We start from the raw sequence: 16,786 nt of genomic DNA on the forward strand, positions 1-16,786 counted from the left end.
CTAAGAAGCGTACCAATCAATGTCAGGGAGGAGCTTAAGAACATGTTAGATGATTTAGTCTCAGAAAAAATTATTGAACCTATTGATTCTGCTGAATGGGTTTCTCCCATTGTTTTAGTAAGAAAACCGGACTAAAAATTGAGGGTCTGTGTTGATCTAAGGGCACTTAATTCTGGCATCATTATTGATTGCCATCCCCTCCCTAACATAAATGAAGTGGTCTCAATGTTGGAAGGTGCAAAAGTGTTTTCCACATTGGACCTCAGGTCTGCCTACCATCAAATCTGTCTCACTGAGGACTACAAACCGCTTACAGCATTCATCACACCCCAAGGCTTATATCAGTTCACTAGAATGCCGTTTGGGTTAGCCTCAGCGGCATCAGTATTCCAAAAAGTTATGTTCAACATTTTTAGGGATGTTGATAAATTCGTTAAATGTTTTCAGGACGATATTCTAATTTTTTCAAGAGATGAGGAAGAACATTTCAGACATTTAACTGAGGTATGTGAAAGGTTAAGACGCTGTGGATTAACCCTTATAGATAATAAGTGCAAAATGTTTAAAGATTCTGTTGAGTATTTAGGCCACACTCTATCCAAGGATGGAGTGGTGCCTAAGAGGTCAAATGTAGAAGGAATTGTAATGGCTCCTTCTCCATCGAACAAGGAACAGTTGTTATCGTTCACTGGTATGTCTGAATACTATAGCAAGTTTGTTGAAAATGTTGCCACCAAAATGGAACCTTTGAGGAAATTATTAAGAATGAAGGCGGTTTTTGAATGGAGTGTAGAACAACAACAGGCATTTGAACTTATCAAAGCTGAAATCCTTAAGGCTCCCACTCTCAAACCGTTTTGCATGAACAAGGAATGCATTATTACTGTGGACGAAAGTTTGTATGGGATTGGAGGAGTTTTATCCCAAAGGCGTGGGAAGGATGAATGGAATGTTTGTTTTGCATCCCGCACCCTCAATGACACTGAACGCAGATATGCTGTGATAGAAAAGGAACTTCTAGCATGCGTTTGGGCGATTGAACACTATAGGAACTACATTTGGGGTAGCAAGTTTATCTTAAGGACTGATCATAAACCATTAGTGAACATACTTTCTCCAGGTGGTGGTTGGAACTCCACCGCCCGCATAGCAAGGCTTACTTCAAGGTTACAAGAGTATTGTTTCAAACCAGTGTTTGTTCCTGGAAAAAAATATGTCATGGCAGATTTCATGTCCAGACTTCCATGTCAAGTTTCTGATAATAATCAGTGTGAAGATTCTGAAGTAATTACTACCATTCAGGATATTGTTACTGGAACATTTGAGGAAATTTCTGAAAGTACTTGGAAGTGTTGTGAGAAGGAGGATCTCATATGGCAAACTGTTAAAGAATACACTTTGAGGGGTTGGCCAGACAAAAAGGTATTACCAGAAGAATTCGTGCCAATGCATAGAGCGGCGGATGCTCTGGTGCTAGAAGGCGAATTGATGTCTAAAGAGGGTAAGTGTGCGCCTCCTGCTGGAATTCAAAAGGGTATTCTAGAGTTGGCACACAAGTCACATCCAGGAATTTCAGCAATGAAACGGTTAGTCAGGAATTATTTTTGGTGGCCGGGCTTGGATCGCATGGTGGATCGCATGGTGGATCGCATGGTGGATCGCATGGTGGATCGCATGGTGGATCGCATGGTGGATCGCATGGTCAGAGAGTGTGAAGTGTGCATGGGAAGTGAGAGGATGCTAAAGCTTAACACCCCTCCTTTAAAGAATACTGAATGGCCCACTGAGCCTTGGAAAAAAATTGCATTTGACATCTCTGGTCCTTTCTTGTGTTTACCACGTGATTCTCAGTACCCTTTTGTGTTGGTGGATTACCACTCCAAATGGCCAGAAGTAAAATTTTCTTCAGGTGCTTCGACCAATTTAGTCATGGCCTTCCAGCCTGGGCAGTCTTTAAAGTTGGCCATAGGGCCAGAGTTGCCACACCCGAAGCACTTCCTCTGAAAATTCTTTGTGTTAAAGAGCTTTGAAGTGGTGCTCGATTTGTGTTCAACTAATCTATCCATCAGCACCTTGACATTAATGTTCTCCTTTTTATCACCTGAACTGTCTTTGTGCATAATATCAACACACGCTTTTGAATGCTAGCGACTATGGTCAGCACTTATTGAAGCGATGGAGTGTCTTTTTGCCACAGGGGGTCTCGTTTTGTCGAGGGCGCATCCTAACATGAACTGATCTCTTAAGCGCTGCTCTAAAGGTGCACCAAAATTGCACGTGGCAGCCAATTTGCGCAAGGTAGTTTTGTACTGTTCGACCGACTCATCCTGCCTTTGCATCCTTCTCCCGAAGGGATATCGTTCAAGGACAGTACTCACTTTGGGGAGGTAGTGCAAGTCCAACTTTTTGATGCAGATCTCGTATTCATTAAGAGTGGCGGAGCCAGTATGAGAGAGCTCAGGAAGGTGTTTAAAGAATTCTTGTCCCTCAGAGCCCAAACAATGCATTAACCATGAGGCTTTCTTCTCTGCGCTTAAGGAAGTGCCACAGACACGAGCATAATGTGTGAAAACCTTCTTCCACTTCAGCAACGAGAGAGGAGGAACTCCTGGAGATGTTAACAAGAAGGGAGGGGCAGTGACGTTTTGCATGTTGTACGTACTATGTATGTTTGACCTAGTTACTACTTAAGGGTGAACTTCAGTGATCTGCTTACAGTGCGCAGTATCCAAAAACCTCATAAGCTGTGCGCATCAGCGAAACTGCGTGAAACTTCAGCAATTAAAATGTAGGCCAATGAGCGCAATCCCAGAAACCTTATTTGCTGTGAACATCAGCGGAACCATCAGCCCGATTACTGATGGCACATATTTATACAGGGAGGAGTCACTTTAGTCTCGTGCTCAATCACATGTGTAGACGTGAGTCTTGTGGTGCCTGATAACTGAAAGGCACACATTTGTTTAGATACAATTTCAAATATGTCTGATTTATTATTCCTATTACAGCGCCTTTTACCTTGAGAAGGCCCATCCTAGACCAGTGTGTGGACAAAACACATGCCGACAAATCGAGGACAAAGAGATTGGGACATGGTCTAGGGACACTGACAACAAATCCTACATCAAACCTCAAGTTTAACTGATGGAGCGCAAAGAGCGATATAAAGCGACATACTGAGAAAAAGTAACCTGGAGAATTGCTGTAAATTAAAGTAAAATAAAAAGAACTAATAAAGAACAACATATCCACAGCTGTGTGACCTGGAAGATGATTATTTCTCAAAATAGCCCTTGTTTGTGATTACCTTACAGTGCTCACATTATCATCCGCGCTAGAAGAGATGGCAGCCTAGGGTGTCTGGTCACAGAAGCTCATTTATATACAAAGGGTGGTGACAGCCTGTTCACAACGCACAGCACAACTTGTTTTTTGTAAAGTGCTTGTACACAGAACAGGGTAAAGTCTTGTGTCTCTTTTCATTTTCTTTAATATATCCTGCACCTCGCTCTCTTCTTCTCTTTCTCTCATTTCAAATCATCGTAAATTACTCAAATTGACTATTGCTTTATCAGAAAGGCACAAGTCAGGGGTCGGCACAGTTTGAAGGGGTCCCCCCACTATTATGTAGAAGAGGGACTCAGTTCCACCTCGCTCCTTAGCCTGCAACTGGTAATTGTTACTTTGTGCCCCAGCACTGCAGACACAGACCTCTGAGTGTTTGTTTGTGTGAGTGGCACAAGAGCGGTACAGAAAATTTGACAAAATTAGCCCTTCTGCTGCTTAATACACTGTAAATGTGAAACACTTTGGGGCTTAGGGAATGGATAAAGAACAATGTCAGGAAACAAGCGCAAATTAAAAGCACATTTTATTTATTCGCTGAAAACTGTTTAAAAATGAAATTTCCAAGTTCCACATATCTGTTTAAAAATATTTACACTTTCAGTCATTTCCGAGTTTAGTTACAAACTGATAGTGGGAAAACACATGATGTATAAAAACTGAAACCAAAAACTTCTTTTTACATTATTTTATGGTTCTTGTTTTTTGTTTTTAAAACAGGCCATCGACCTTTCATGTGAAAATTATTATAAGGGCCTGAAATCACTTTTTGTGACGTCACCATATGTGACGTCATTGTGATTCGCATATGATAATGGGCTCCTTCACTATTTTCCTTACTTGTGTCCTGTTTATTTCATGACATGGGTCTATAGGTATTAAAAATAAACATATAAATTCACAGGTGTTCAGCCTGTTTCTCTGGTGATGTCACGCATTGACATGTATTCGGCTGCTTCTTCTATTTTTAGGTGAATACAAATCACCTGCTGTTCCCTCCTTCGATTTCTCTTTCTTTTTCTCCCCTTTTCTTTGTCTCTTTCGCTCTCTTTATCTCTCCCCCTCTCTATCTCCCACTCACTCATGTTAGCTTTAGCTTCATGAATGTCACTGCCACTTCTGGCATTCGTACGACAAATCCTTCAGAACATTTGGGACCAGGGGACAATCAGTGTGGAAGACGAGTTGCTGGGAGTGCAACGGATTGTCCTGGCACATATCAGCTTTTGATGTGGGATTTCGCTGTTTCACCACATTCTTCAAACAGAGTCTGCTGCTTACAGTGGCTCAATTCTGGTAAAAAGTAGAGTTTGGCAAGTCACAAAATGAATAGGGAGAGCCAAGTCGGAGAGGAGCCACGGGTCACACTTAGTTATAAGGCCCGAGGCACGAGCTGATCCATCAACCGATAATAGTGTGTAAAAGGTGCAGCAAACGTTACTTAAAAACAAGGTATATGCTCTTTTATATCTAACAATAGGCTATTTCTTGAACACCTGTGCTTCGCTTTAGTTCATTACATATACTGCAGTGGCATTTGTTAATAGTAATACATACATTTTACCAATGAAGCTTCCATCTCCAGAGCCCTGACAACACGTCCACTCTGGGTGTGTTGGGTTAGAGGTTTTATCACTAATCCAACAGGTTAGCTGAAAGCACCGTTGTTAGTCCCAGTATTGTTCAGTGTTGCTTTTACAAGTAGTGTGATCAGGTGCGATTGAATATTCTTCTTTATATCTCTTCTTCACCAAAAAAAAATCAACAATATTATGTGTTCGCTGATGTGTTTGTAGGTTTGATAATTGACTAAAGCTCTTCCCACATTCATTGCACTTGATTGGTTTTTCTCCTGTGTGAGATCGCTGATGATACCCTAATGCTGAAGAAAAGCGAAAACTACTGTCACATTCACTACAATGATAGGGTTTTCCCCCTGTGTGTGTTCGCTGATGTGTTTGAAGGCTTGTTAACTCACTAAAGCACTTTGCTCATTCACTGGACTTAAATGGCTTTTCTCCTGTGTGTGTTCGCTGATGTCTTTGAAGGCTTGATAACTCACTAAAGCACTTTGCACATTCACAGCACATGAATGGTTTTTCTCCTGTGTGTGTTCGCTGATGTTTTTGTTGGTTTGATAATTGACTAAAGCTCTTCCCACATTCATTGCACTTGAATGGTTTTTCTCCTGTGTGAGTTCGCTGATGATACCTTAATGCTGAAGAGAAGCGAAAACTACTGTCACAATTACTACAATTATAGGGTTTTTCCCCTGTGTGTGTTCGCTGATGTGTTTGAAGTCTTGATAACTCATTAAAGCACTTTGCACATTCACTGCACTTGAATGCCTTTTCTCCTGTGTGTGTTCGCTGATGTCTTTGAAGGCTTGATAACTCACTATAGCACTTTGCACATTCACTGCACTTGAATGGTTTTTCCCCTGTGTGTGTTCGCTGATGACTTTGTAGCTCTGATAACCGACTAAAGCTCTTCACACATTCACAGCATTTAAATGTTTTTTCTCCTGTGTGAGTTAGCTGATGATGCCTTAATGCTGAAGAGAAGCGAAAACTACTGTCACATTCACTACAATGATAGGGTTTTTCTCCTGTGTGTGTTCGCTGATGACTTTGTAGGTCTGATAATCGACTAAAGATCTTCACACATTCACTGCATTTAAATGGTTTTTCCCCTGTGTGTGTTCGCTGATGACTTTGAAGGTGTGATAACTGACTAAAGCTCTTCACACATTCACAGCACTTGAATGGTTTTTCTCCTGTGTGTGTTCGCTGATGACTTTGAAGGTGTGATAACTGACTAAAGCTCTTCGCACATTCACAGCACTTGAATGGTTTTTCCCCTGTGTGTGTTCGCTGATGTCTTTGTAGAAGTGATAATCGAATAAAGCTCTTCTCACATTCATTGCACTGTAATGGCTTTTCCCCTGTGTGTGTTTGATTATGTCTTTTAAGGTGTGATAACTGTCTAAAGCACTTTGCACATTCACTGCACTTGAATCCTGTGTGAGTTTGCTGATGATGCCTTAATGCTGAAGAGAAGCAAAAACTACTGTCACATTCACTACAATGATAGGGTTTTTCTCCTGTGTGTGTTCGCTGATGACTTTGTAGGTCTGATAATCGACTAAAGCTCTTCACACATTCACTGCATTTAAAAGGTTTTTCCCCTGTGTGTGTTCGCTGATGACTTTGAAGGTGTGATACCTGACTAAAGCTCTTCAAACATTCACAGCACTTGAATGGTTTTTCTCCTGTGTGTGTTCGTTGATGACTTTGAAGGTGTGATAACTGACTAAAGCTCTTCACACATTCACAGCACTTGAATGGCTTTTCTCCCGTGTGTGTTCGCTGATGTCTTTGTAGAACAGATAATCGACTAAAGCTCTTCCCACATTCATAGCACTTGAATGGTTTTTCTCCTGTGTGAGTTCGCTGATGATACCTTAATGCCGAAGAGAAGCGAAAACTACTGTCACATTCACTACAACGATAGGGTTTTTCTCCTGTGTGTGTTCGCTGATGAGTTTGAAGGCTTGATAACTCACTAAAGCACTTTGCACATTCACTGCACTTGAATGGCTTTTCCCCTGTGTGTGTTCGCTGATGTCTTTGAAGGCTTGATAACTCACTAAAGCATTTTGCACATTCACTGCAGCTGAATGGCTTTTCCCCTGTGTGTGTTTGATTATGTCTTTGAAGGTGTGATAACTGACTAAAGCACTTTGCACATTCACTGCACTTGAATGGCTTTTTCCCTGTGTGTGTTCGCTGATGTGTTTGGAGGTTTGATAACAGACTAAAGCACTTCACGCATTCACTGCATTTAAATGGCTTTTCCCCTGTGTGTGTTCGCTGATGTTTTTGGAGGTTAGATAAGTGACTAAAGGACTTCACGCATTCACTGCATTTAAATGGCTTTTCCCCTCTGTGTGTTCGCTGATGTCTTTGTAGGTCTGATAATCGACTAAAGCTCTTCCCACATTCATTGCACTTGAATGGTTTCTGTCCTGTGTACATGTGCTGATGAAGCTTGAGTAGTGATGACAAACTAAAGCTCTTGCTGCATGTGTATGATTCTTCTTTCTTAGTTAGTGGCTGTGGGTCGGGTATATATTTGTCTACATCCCATGACTGCATTTCCTGATGGGCAACAAGCAGTTGTGTTTTTCTCCCACACTTTATATGTGTGCAGTATTTTGCATGTTTGATTTCAGTTTTAACAATAAAATGCAATAGCCACCAAATATTTGCCACACTCCAAATACGTAGAAGGTGTCTTTGTAGGCGATTGTGCCTTTAGATTGGATTATGGCTATGCATGCTTGCGGGTAAAGACGTATCTTCCTTCTGGCCGGTGCAAATTGGGACAGTCTGTTGTATTGTAGATAGAGGAACTCCTCTTTCTTTTACCCGTCAGTTGTCTGGCTCCGCTCTGTTGTGCTTTTCTCTGGTTACTATGGTTTGTCCAGAAAGAGTTTACAATTCACCTAGAGCACGGAATGATGGCTTGTCATCATTTTAGAAAACAGAGCACTGTGGCAATCACATCATACCGATCCCATGATCAAAGCTGGTGTTAGGCACTTGTTTATACAGGAGGCGGTTTGTTATTATTGTTGCCTTAATTTTCCTAAGGTCATTTCTTCGTCTTGTGGCGTGGAGGTGCACAGCTCAGACTCTTACAATCACTGAACTGCCCTCGATGCTTCATCTGGGAACTGTCAGTTTGTGTGCAGGTTCCTCTGTCGCCGACTGCACTGATGTTTTCCTGACTACTGTAGCTCATTATTTCTGCTATTATTGAAGATTTACCGCATTAGCTTCATTATTGATGGTCATTTCACACATTCAAGGCTTGTTTTCTGTTGGATGTAAAGATATCTAAAATTACTGAATTGAAACATAATGGAATGAGAATTCACAATGTTTAACTGGTTGTAAAAGACATTTCGGGGGAGATTTACCAAATCTCCACACAATACAGCGCAAGCCCCCTCACCCCCCTGCGAGGCTGCGATGCGTTGCGCGACAGGGAGGGAGCAGGAGAGCACCATATTTTCAAAGATATGGCTCTCGCCTTCCCTTTCCCTTGCGCCGGCACTGATTACAGCGGCCCTGTGCCAAGCACACACCTTAGCACCGGAGCGCTTGTAGTGTAGTTCCTATATCCCTGATAGGCTCGGCGCGTTAGAATAATATACACTATAGTTTTAGCATAGGACTGAGGTCAGTATGCTCCTATCGAGTACATTAAACTTAATTACTTGTGTGTGCCAGCTAACTCAGAGGTCACTAGAAAATTCTTGACATTATAAGAAGGGATTCGTTTCTGACAACCGCATAAACATGACAACTTTGTTTCCCTTTAGAATGGGAACAGTCTCAGAATCGTGGAAAAAATAGATAACAGTTTCACTCATTCACTCGTGCATGCTTCGTTTCTACAAAGTTGTACACAGAAATAGATAGACGGGCGTTTCAATAAAAAGGGTTTATTGAACAGTCTTATTTCTTGTACAAGAGATATGAACTGCTACAATCGTAAGACAGAATGTGAAGTATAATACGTACAGCGTTAGCAGTAGGATTAGATAATACTGCAATAGCATGGTTTATAGCTATGACATACATTCATAAAAATACATACATAAATAACACAGGATAAAATGTGAATACTCATCAGGTGCTTCTAAATATTTTTATCCCAGTGTACCTAACCTAAGTGTAGTACGAGGTAAGAAGTAGGTGCTCTAAAGTATAGCTAGCTATAGTTTAGTTTGCCATAGTTGCCAAGAGTCCCTCTAGGTTCAAGTCTGCTTCATACCTTAGAATGAGAGAGGTTGGAATCTCTTTCCGGGTCTCGATCTTCTAACACCCCGCAAGGGGAATCAGAAAACACTGGAGCTGGATTCTCTGCAAGGAGTATGGCAGCGTCTGGTCATTGCGTCAGGCGGGGATTCGTACTTCCTTCCGAACTTGCCATGGCGAGCCGTGCAAGTATACAGCCGTAGCTTGCCATGGTAAGTGAAGGTATATTTATACCTTGAAGGTGTTTAGGAATGCCAGTATTGACGTAAAAGTCGGGCAAAGGAACGTCATGAATGAACACCTAAGGAATAGATGTTCATACATAAAAAATGAGTTCTTGGAGAAATCAATAATCCAAGCAAGGGGAAGTCCTAAAGGCTTAAGAGTCTGGTTTTCGAAGAACTCGTTGTGACGTAGATGGGCGGATGTAGGTGGCCATGCCTGTATTTGGTTTCCATGGATAATGCCTAAATAAGGGTATGATTTCTATGCCTATATAAGGACATTGCGAATTGTGCCTATATAAGGGCATAAATCGGGAAACCTATATGCGGTATCTAAATCGGCACACAACATGCTAGGGTGTGTGTGTGTGTGTGTGTGAGTCCAGGATAGGCTTTGTACAGGAAGGACACTCTACCTGTACACAATACTATGCTAGACATAAGGGAAAGCATTTCCCACATTGTATACATGTTGCACAGTGCAGCACGCATGCACGGGGAATCAGAAAACACTGGAGCTGGATTCTCTGCGAGGAGGATGGCAGCGTCTGGTTAGGGCATCAGCAGGGGATTCGTACTTCCTTCCGAACTTGCCGTGGCGAGCCGTGCAAGTATACAGCCGTAGCTTGCCATGGTAATTGAAGCTATATTTATACCTTGAGGGTGTTTAGGAATGCCAGTATTTACGTAAAAGTCAGGCAGAGTAACGTCATGAATAAACCCCTAAGGAATAGATGTTCATACATAAAAAATGAGTTCTCAGAGAAATCAATAATCCAAGCAGGGGAAGTCCTAAAGGCTTAAAAGTCTGGTTTTCCAAGAACTCGTTGTGACGTAGATGGGCGGATGTAGGTGGCCATGCCTGTATTTGGTTTGCATGGATAATGCCTAAATAAGGGTATGATTTCTATGCCTATAAAAGGACATTGCGAATTGTGTCTATATAAGGGTGTAAATCGGTAAACCTATATGCGGTATCTAAATCGACACACAACACCCACTCCAGTTTCACATGAATGACATTACTAAATCCTAGATATGTCAAACTTATCTAAAATAGAGTTTTCACATGATATGCTAAAATATGAATTTTAAAACTATTGCTATGTATAAGATTGCAATGGTGCTGTACATATTAAAGCAATGTTTCATTCTAAGCATAAATTGTCACTGAATGCTAAGTGAATGAACCTTAAATATACACACATTATGAAATGGCTCGTAAATACAGAAGAAAGAAGGCCGAAACCATTTCATGTCAGATTACATAAATCAATTGTTATCGACAAGGTGATATATCGTCTAGAAAGTGTTTCAAAGAAATCTGTTCTCTAAGAATAGGTCTACTACAAGCAGATTACTGTGCCAAAGATGAAAAATACAAATTTGTAGAAAAAAAAATTAATCATTAGAAAAAGTTCCAAGTTTAGTCTCTTGTTTTGAAAAAATTAAGTTCAAATTTAGAGTCTCAAGGTACACTGCGTGCCTTAATCAAAAGTCAGTGTTCGGAGTTGGAGAAAACATAAAATCTTCCAGTCCTGTAGACAAAAAGTCGTCTACCGTTGTAGGTGAAAGTTGGATTACCTCGTTTAGAAGATCAATCGCACATAGATGAGTAGCATCGCCGTCAGCATTGGACGCATCAGCAATGTTCGAATCGGATGTTACCTGCGCGCCTGTTGTTTCCTCTCGTACCTCAGCAGCAGCAATTTGCGTCTGTGAGGTCTCAATGAATGCTGTCATCATGATTGGTAGCCTCTAGGGACAACACAGGGCATGGGCCGTTACTGGGTCCAGCAGAGCATTGGTATCCGTAGGCATGACTGATGGAAGTGTTAGACAGATGTCTAGCACGCATTCTTCACCGCAAAGCAGGCAGCGTAGAACAGGTAAGATGCAATCTTGCCAAATTGGTCTAAACAACACAAACCATGTGGTATTTAGTTCTCGTAGACGAGGTCAACCTAAAATTTGGATGATGCACTCACGACACTTCATCTCCAGTAGAGCTTGCTCTATGGTGCTTGGAGTGGCGCTGGTGATTTGGCTTGCCATATCTTAGCAGTAGGAGCAAAAAGAGTATCCCTGCAACGAGTCCCAAAAGAAGCGGCAGTCCGCCAAACACAGAGTGCACGAAATTTGAAAGTATTCTGAAGACTGCTTGAAAAGGTGTTAACAGTCCCGCACACACGTTCTTAAATACATGAACAATACCGCTCGTATCAGACATGTTTAAGATACGTTGCAACATTTCTGAGAAATGTATAGGGCAGTTTGTAGTATCTCTGCAGAGGTCCTTGCGACTTGTGGTACATAGGTTTCTTTGGCCGAGGTCAGAGGCACCGTTTGTTGTAAAAGAATGGCTTTCATTCTGCTTAGAGTATCAATTCGTATAGAAGAGATGTTCAGTGAAGGCCATAGTGGCAACTCTCTGCCTGTGTCTATTTAGAGGAACAAGACTTGCATACAGCAAGTGACCCTGGATTTAACCATTACTAGATATGGAATACCTGGCAACATTCCACAGCAGCTGTGATCATTGAACATAATGTAACTCCCATTCGAAAGTTGTCCAAAAGTTGGATTAATCACTGCAGCCGGTGAACCTTGCAGGTGGCAGGATAAATTTGAAGTGGAACCATCACAGGCCCCGTGTAAGTTAATACCCTGGCATAGGAGAGAACCGCTTAGTGCGTTTTCACAGTCAGTACCGCTAAGAAACACTTCACGCACCCCACTCCAACATCTGTGTATAAGGTAAATCCCAGGATGTCTTGATGTATCCTTTACCCAACTTTCATATTTGCCCGCTGGTATATGTTTTAGGCAATACTGAAAATGGAAAGTTGTAACAGGCAGAAAGATTTTACCATGTATTATCCACTCAGTAGCTGGTTTTCCTGCCACATTGAATGGTAATGTTTCCAGTTTTTCAATGCTCAGCACCGTGTAGTCTGCTCCCCTTTGTGCCAGTTTGATCTGTTTATCAGTGAGATTGAATTCTTAAAACAGTGACGTAGTATTGATTAAACGCCAAGGCACATAGCCTGCACGGAAGTTTTGTAGCATCCAGCCTAATAGCATGATAGAACGTTGTTGAGACTGACCATGTTGCAACATGACCAAGTCTTGTTCCATAATGTCTATGGCAGAAGACACAATGCTGTCCAATGAATATATTCTGGACGACAGAGTTGTTAACCCATTGTCTACTACAGCGAGAGATTTCTCTAAATTAATAACATCAATTTCTCGTATTTTTTCTGCAGTCTCTACTTGGGTGACCTTCCATGCTTCATTATAAGCAGCGTAGATACTGGCAAATATAAAATGTTTTTGACACTGTTTTCTTGGTCCTAGCAAGAAATCCCTAAGGTCTGCGCCTTCTTGAAGTAAAGTCAAGTGTTGTTTCACATCCTCTAGTGTAGCTTCCTGTAGCCAATCAAGGCAAAGTTTCCCTACACTGTATGTTGTTATTACGCCTGGATGCTGTCTTTGAATATAGCATGGGTCTGGCCTTTTGATGGTGAAACCCTGTGTTTTGTTCAGGAATCTATCTTGACAGTTGTTTGTGTCTGTGGGCCAGAGCAACCATTTCTTCCATTCTGGATCTGATCTGTTGTGATGCAAAATAGTATGTACGTCAACCTCCCCCTATGTTGTGCTAATACGTGGGGGTGCAGGTATGGACGGAGTGTTCATGTCTTTGATCTTGGCTAACCCAAGGCAGGAAGTCTGTTGGACAGTGTCATTCAAAAACATAATTTGCTCAGGGATGATACAGGCTCTAAACAAAACTTCTATTCCCTGTACTTGACAATCTTTTGTACCCCAGACAGCTTTTGTCTCAATCTTGTCTTTCCAAAAGTTGAAACCCTGTCTAGACAGTTGGGCAATAAAGGATGCAGAATAAACCTGTTTTGTATTGGTCAACATATTTTTCGTTCCTGTTTTGTTTACATTTTTAAAGAAAAACGTTTCTGTATTTGACAAGTTGAACCCTTAAAAATATGGACATTTCTTTGCAAAGGATGTTGAGCTACCCTTTGGAGGAGTAGGACAGTGTTCCCATTGGTTGTACATTAATACATTTCTAGGTGATGCAGATTTATGCAAGAAATGATGATCATAGTGGTTATAACAATACATTTGTTCATAGTCTGATGAACCTTCTAAATATTCATGATTTGTGAATACTGCAGACATTTCTAGATCAGACATCATGTTATTAACAGTCTCAAAGTCCCAATCATCAGAAAAGGTACTAGAGGTAATAAAGTCACTTAGTGATATTTTAAATAAGTGTGGAATCTTCAAGAGTTCCGACGGACCAAAAATGTCATAATCAGTTTTGTCCCAAACTATACCATCTGGTATAGGAATTGCTGTGATGTTCACTGCTGACAAGTCGCTTGCTTCACGATGGGATGATTTGTGTGGCTGGAGAAGTAACTTCACTCTTTTACTTGCTGTGTCCATTTGAATATATTTTCCATATATAAGCATACCCAGAGTTATTACCAGAGCTAACAAAGTAGAAAGAAGAATATTCCCCAAAAAATCCATAGTTCAATCCTTGGTGAAACCAGATAAGTCTTTTTCAGTTGATAAAAAAATTAATTTGCTTGTTCTTTGAAATTTCTTTGTGCTAGCGTCGTTTCAGGTTCGCTGGGATCCTCAGAAAATGTATCAAAGTTAATGAAATAGCCAAAGGCAGTTCTGTCAATGGTTGGAATTGCATCAGGATTCGTTGAAATCGCTGGAACCACTTGATCACTTATTACATTGTAGACAGGTGTATCAGGACGAACTATTATTTGGGTTTCAAGAGGAATGAGTTCCATAGCTCTGTTGATTTGTCCTTCATTTCTCAGTGTAGAATGTTCAAAGGTGATGAGTCTCTCAGTTTGAACCTCTTGGATTGTAGCTAGAGGAGTGTGTCGGTTACATTGCTGGAGTCCACTTGGCCTACTGCTCAGTATCGGCCACATAGTGTGGTTTGATCAGGTCGAATGACACAAATCTTTTCTCCTTTTTTCCAGCAAGGGGCGGCAAAAGTACTGTTCTTGATCAGTGGATTGCTAGGACAGGTACTGGTTGTCTGTAAGAAGGCCCAAATTCCTTATTGTCCACGATGTTTTCTCTGACTAGATCACCAAGCTTTGGGATCCATACAGGCCTTGCTGGGACGACTTGTTTTTCCCTAGTGGTGGTTGGCTTCAGGAACACGTTGTTTTGTTTCGATCTTAGTTCATTTAAGTCCTGTAAAACAGCCAAACGATCTTTGATATCAAAAGTCTTATTTTCCACCACTGTGCCTTTCATGTCAAGGTCCGGTACCAACATTCTAGTCCCAAATAGGACCTCATATGGAGCGACACACCCTAAAAGAACTTCTTGGCAAATTGTTTAATGAGTGTTGGACCCCATAAAGATGTTTTACCCACCCATCACCCGAACCTAATACCCTAGCTGTTATAGACTGCTTTATTTCCCGTTTTTTTCTTTCCACAAAAGAATTTCCCTCAGGATGGAATGGTATGGAGAACACTGCAATGCTACTCCCAAACTGGCCATGGCTTCTTTGTAAGCTCGAGAGCTAAACGCAGGGCCCTGGTCAGAGTGTAGTTTCCCTATTGCGTATGTGCCGATAAAGACTCGCAAATCTTTTATAACAGTTCGAGCGTCAGCCGAGCGCTGAGGCCACATCCATAGGAACCTAAATTTAGTATTTGTGGGATTGCATTTGTCCAAAAGGACACCTGCACGTAGATAGTCTAAAGCTGTCCAACAATGGTGTCTGTACTGGCCTGGCTACGTAGTGGTCCGGTATCTGGTGGCGTTCTGTACTGCAATCTCTATTGCATGCTATACAGTCATTGATGAAGATGTGGATCTGAGTATTCATCCTTGGCCACCAGTACATCTCTTTTAATTCTAATATAGTGTTAGAGATGCTTTGATGTATCAGACCCTTTCCCGGTTGTGCTTCATAAATCAAGGATGTCCTACGTTCCATGTTAGGAATTACCCTATCCCCCACTCCAGGGATTCGAGCAAATGGAACGTTGTTCGCATCAATTAATAATGAGTATTTGAGTGGAAACTTTTTAGGTAACGCTGCACCACTGCCTTTGCTTGAAGCATTGACAGCCAGTATTATTTCACTGTCTATTTTCGTTTTTGAACAAGTGATTGCAGCTACGGAAGCCGTTTGCACAGAACCTTTCGCATCTTCATCAGCCAATGAATTCCCTTCAACGTGAACGCCATCACGCTGATGACTCATCGTGTGTATCACGTGAGTGTTTTGTGGTCCGTTTCGCAACTGAACTACCTGTTCCCAAAGCGTTTTGTGCTTCATTGTGCCACCTTTTGCATCTTTGAAACCATTTTGAATTCAATTCTGTAAATATTAATTGTAGGATTGAACACAGTAAATTCTTACTGGTCCAGTGGGAGAATTTCAGGAGGCAGAGGACATTCATGTTCGTATTGCAGGAATACTATAGTTTTCAAATATGGATCAAAAACATATTCAACATCAGTTGCAGCAAGAGAGTTAACCCATTGTATCCATCTCGGATGTAAAGCTTTGTAACCGCCTTTAAGGCTGGTACAGGAGTCACGACCATAATGCGTTTTCCCATGCTAGGGCTCTTTCTTTTGCTACAGCGGTTTGAACTGCTGTCAGAATGTTTTCTGTAGAAGTGAATTTCATTTCTGCTTGTGTATACAGGTGGGATTTGTATGCAATTGGTACTTTTTCACCGTTGTTAAAAGTTAAGTAGGTGAATCAGCATTGACCTGGAATGATTCGGATCACTAAGTTGCATATATTTACGCATGTTTGTAAGTGTTTTGTTGCTAACATGTCAGCTTGAAGTGAAAGCAGAATGTCTGTATGTTCACGCATCCAATGTGTGATTTTAAAACCAGGTTTTATTAATTCGTAGAGAGGTTGAACCCTTTCTGCGTAGTTTAGAATATATGTTCTTCCAAAATTCAGGAAACCTAGAATCGACTGTACATTTTTCAGCATTTTCGGAGGTTGGAGCAGCGCACACTTTTCTAAAAAGTTGGCTTCCAGGCTTTTGCCTTCACTTGATATTTTGTATCCTAGAAAAAGGACGTTTAGATGGGCAATTCTTGATTTTTTTTAATTGAATTTAAAACCCTCAGAGGCGAAGCCAAGTATAATTGTGTTCACCCTGTTCAAGTGCCTGTTCAGGTCATCATCTGTCAGATAGATATCATCGACATATGACAATGCCTCGTCATCATAAATTTGTAGTAACTCAGTTACTCTTGCTGAGAATAACCCCGGGCTGTTCTTGAACCCTTGTGGGAGTCGACAAAAGTGACGCTGAGTCCCCATTATTGAGAAAG

General features: G+C 41.3%; 1 protein-coding gene across 1 annotated transcript in view; it reads right to left on the reverse strand.

Annotated features, from left to right (window-relative positions):
* Positions 1–5,165: 5,165 nt before the first annotated feature.
* LOC146839227 (uncharacterized) overlaps positions 5,166–16,786 on the reverse strand; it is a 298,742-nt gene continuing 287,121 nt past the window's right edge. Inside the window, exon 4 of the mRNA XM_085603236.1 lies at positions 5,166–8,227. Coding sequence (XP_085459362.1) covers positions 5,337–7,502 — 2,166 coding nt within the window. The 5' untranslated portion in view covers positions 7,503–8,227 and the 3' untranslated portion in view covers positions 5,166–5,336. The remainder of the gene's footprint in view (positions 8,228–16,786) is intronic.

This window comes from Triturus cristatus, chromosome 4_2 (genome assembly GCF_964204655.1).
Source record: "Triturus cristatus chromosome 4_2, aTriCri1.1, whole genome shotgun sequence".
NCBI lineage: Eukaryota > Metazoa > Chordata > Amphibia > Caudata > Salamandridae > Triturus > Triturus cristatus.